This window comes from Helianthus annuus, chromosome 2 (assembly GCF_002127325.2).
Source record: "Helianthus annuus cultivar XRQ/B chromosome 2, HanXRQr2.0-SUNRISE, whole genome shotgun sequence".
NCBI classification, from domain to species: Eukaryota; Viridiplantae; Streptophyta; class Magnoliopsida; order Asterales; family Asteraceae; genus Helianthus; species Helianthus annuus.
In genome coordinates this window covers 40065132-40068558 of record NC_035434.2, presented here as the reverse complement: position 1 = coordinate 40068558, position 3427 = coordinate 40065132, and the positions used below count along the sequence as shown (strand labels likewise).

Below are 3427 nucleotides of genomic sequence, written 5' to 3'. Positions count from 1 at the left end.
GCGTCGCCGTGTTGTTATTCCGGCTGAAATTCTGGCCGGTGTTGCTGAAGATGTTGAGGAGGGTGTTAACCCTTGGATTGTTGACCCCCGCCCCTTGTCTGAGTATGGTGAGGTTCTCCATACTCCGTATGGGGTGTTGGATCAGCTTTCCTAGTTTTTTTTATTTTGTAACTAGTACTTTTACTTTTTTTTTTGAAGGAACACTGCTGTGTCCTTTGTAAATTGAAAGTGCTTTGTTGCACTAATGATATTTTTGATGCACTGCTATGCATATATCTTTTGATAGTTTTGCAAGTGATGTTTGGATTACAATATATTGCATATGTTCAATTACTTTGTTTAGGTAGAGCGAATGAGAATGGTATTGTACTCATGTGTGAACGTATGTCTAAAATGTGCGCAAGTTTATGCTTTTTTAGACTGTTCATGAGACGTACAATGTTGATCATGTTGTTTTCGCGTAAACCAAAAGGAATTATATGTGGTTTGTAACAAACAATAACATGCGCAAAGATAACTACTGCATTGATAAGGCATAAAGCCAATTTGTACAAAGTAAAGTAGGAAAAATATATTGCCTGTAATGATTTGAATCAGCGCGGCTATATATAACACCTTCGCAATTGCTGCGCGTTCCAGGTGCGAGGGACTGATGTGCCGTCGATTCTTTTTAGGGTGTATGCCCCTTTTCCTAGGACCTCGTTGATGACGTATAGCCCCTCCCATTTTGGCGCAAGCTTGCCCAGTTTTTCCGCATTGGAGGCTTCATTGTCGCGTAAAACGAAGTCTCCTGTAACGAAAGTACACACGCGTACTCGCGCGTTGTAGTACTTTTCCTGTTTGGATTTGTATATTGCTTCTGTGATGGAGGCGTTTTCGCGCCTTTCTTCAAGAAGGTCTAAATCCATTCTTCTCTCTTCCTCATTGTTTTGCTTCTCCATGGCGAGCATGCGCGGTGATGGAAGGCCAATTTCGGCTGGGATAACCACTTCTGATCCGTACACAAGACTGAATGGAGTTTCTCCCGTACTTGTCTTTGGCATAGTGCGATGAGCCCATAATATGCTGGGGAGCTCGTCGACCCAACCTCTGCGCGCCGTCCCGAGTCTTGCCTTTATGCCGTTAACTATTTGTTTGTTGACACTTTCAACTTGCCCATTTGCTTGTGGATGCGCCACAGAGGCAAAGTTGTGTTCAATCTTCATTTCCTTGAACCATTTCTGGAGAGATCTTCTGAGGCGAAGTTGGTGCCGTTGTCGGAAATGATGCGCAATGGTAATCCGAATCTGCAAATAATATGTTCCCATATGAATTTTCGGATTACCATCGCTGTCGTTTAGGCTAATGCCTTGGATTCAACCCACTTTGTGAAATAATCTACCGCTACGATAATGAATTTTACTGCGCCAGGCGCGTCAGGGAATGGTCCAACAAGATCGATGCCCCATTGCTGGAAGGGCCAGGCAGATGTAATTGGAACAAGTGGTTTTTTCGGACGGGGGGTTTTTGGTGCATGACGTTGACAGGCTGCGCATTTTCGTAGCAATTCTACCGCATCCACATGCATCCCTGGCCAATAGTAACCGGCGCTCATGATCTTAGCTACTACCATGCGCGGACCCGCGTGTATTCCGCATAAGCCTTCATGGATTTCCCTGACCAAGTATTGCGCGTCTGTTTTGTCAACACAACGCAGGAGTGGTCCCATGAACGATTTTCGGTACAGGATTCCGTTCGCCATCTCATAGTTTATTGCCTTGTTCTGGATTTTCCTGGCTTCTGCCTTTTCTTCCGGAAGTTTGTCGTGCTGTAGGTACATGATGATCGGGGACATCCAGGATAGATTGCCAATCTCTACGATGTTTACTTGCTTGAGAGGAACAGAAGGATTGGACAATACCTCGATGCGCACCTCTTTTGCTAGATGTCTGAAACTGGTGGCTGCCAATTTGCTTAGTGCATCCGCGTGCTTGTTTTTGCTTCTGTTTATATGATTTATTTTGAACGTTTGGAATTGGCTGATTAACATCCGCGCTTGTTCCAGATATAACGCCATAGCCTCTCCCTTCGCATCGTAGTGCCCATTAACTTGCTCGGCCACCAGTTTTGAATCAACGTTAGCTTCAAGATTTTTCGCTCCCATTTTAAGCGCTAAACGGGGGCCTGCTAGAAACGCTTCATATTCTGCCTCGTTGTTTGTGCTTCGGAAATCTAAGCGTATCGCATATGTAAGCTCATGATCGTCTGGGCTGACCAATAGGAGGCCTGCGCCTGCTCCATCATCATTAGATGCCCCGTCTGTGTGCAGGGACCAGACTCTGTCGTCAAAAATGGGAACAGGGTTCTGGATCGCTTCACATTCTTGCACTTTATCCATGGGAACTTCTGTGTTGAAGTCCGCTAAAACTTGCCCTTTGATTGCTGGTCGTGGTCTATACAGGATATTGTATCCTCCCAGTTCTATGGCCCACTTAGCCAGTCTTCTCGCGACATCGGGCTTTGATAAAATCTGCCCCAAGTGGTAGTTAGTAAGAACTATAATAACATGACCTGAGAAGTACCGGCGAAGTCGTCGAGATGCATGTACTAGTGCGAGGACTAGTTTTTCTATCATTGAGTAGCGCGTTTCTGGGCCAGTGAGCATCTTGCTGATGTAGTAGATTGGGGTCTGGACGTTTTCTCTTTCTACCATTAATATTGCGCCGACTGCTACCTCTGCTGCGGATAAGTACATAATCAGCGGTTCTTTTTCTCGTGGCGCTGTTAGTGTTGGTAGCTGAATTAAACATTCCTTCATTTGTTTGAAGGCTGTTTCCGCTTCTGGCGTCCACTGGAAGTGAGTTTTCTTAGCGCAGTTTTGCAGCGTACTAATGAACGGATATGACTTCGTAGCATGATTTGCCAAGAATCTGTTCAAGGCTGCTAATCTTCCCGCGAGTCGTTGCATCTCTTTTATCGTTGAAGGTGATGGCATTAACTGGATGGCTTGCACCTTTTCCGGGTTAACTTTAAAGCCGTCCCTTGTTACTATGAAGCCCAAAAAATTTTCTTCTTCCATCCCAAAAGAACATTTTGTTGAGTTAAGCTTTAAGTTGACGCTGCGTAAAGAATTGAACATTCGCTGGATGTTTTCGAGCATAGTTTCTTCTTCATGACTCATGATGACGAGGTCATCCATGTATACTTCAACTGTTTTCTCGATGTCTTCTACGAAAACCGTATCCATCAATCTCTGATAAGTAGTCCCGACATTGCGCAACCCGAAGGGCATTTTTGTATAACAGAAGATACCTTTATCAATTCGGAAGGCTGTTTTGTCTTCATCTTCCTCTTTCATTAAGACCTGATGGTAGCCTTTGTAACAGTCGAGAAAACATTTCCATCTGAAAGACGCCAAAGAATCAACTTTTTTGTCGATTTCTGGCAT

The 3427-nt window shown here is 44.5% G+C and overlaps 1 protein-coding gene across 1 annotated transcript; it reads right to left on the bottom strand.

The window, feature by feature from the left end:
- Nucleotides 1–602: 602 nt before the first annotated feature.
- LOC110890073 lies at nucleotides 603–3427 on the bottom strand. The gene is made up of 2 exons (XM_022137644.1): nucleotides 1382–3427; nucleotides 603–1286 (listed from the first exon to the last, which is right to left on the bottom strand). Exons 1-2 carry the CDS (start codon nucleotides 3425–3427, stop codon nucleotides 603–605), a joined length of 2730 nt encoding a protein of 909 aa, XP_021993336.1.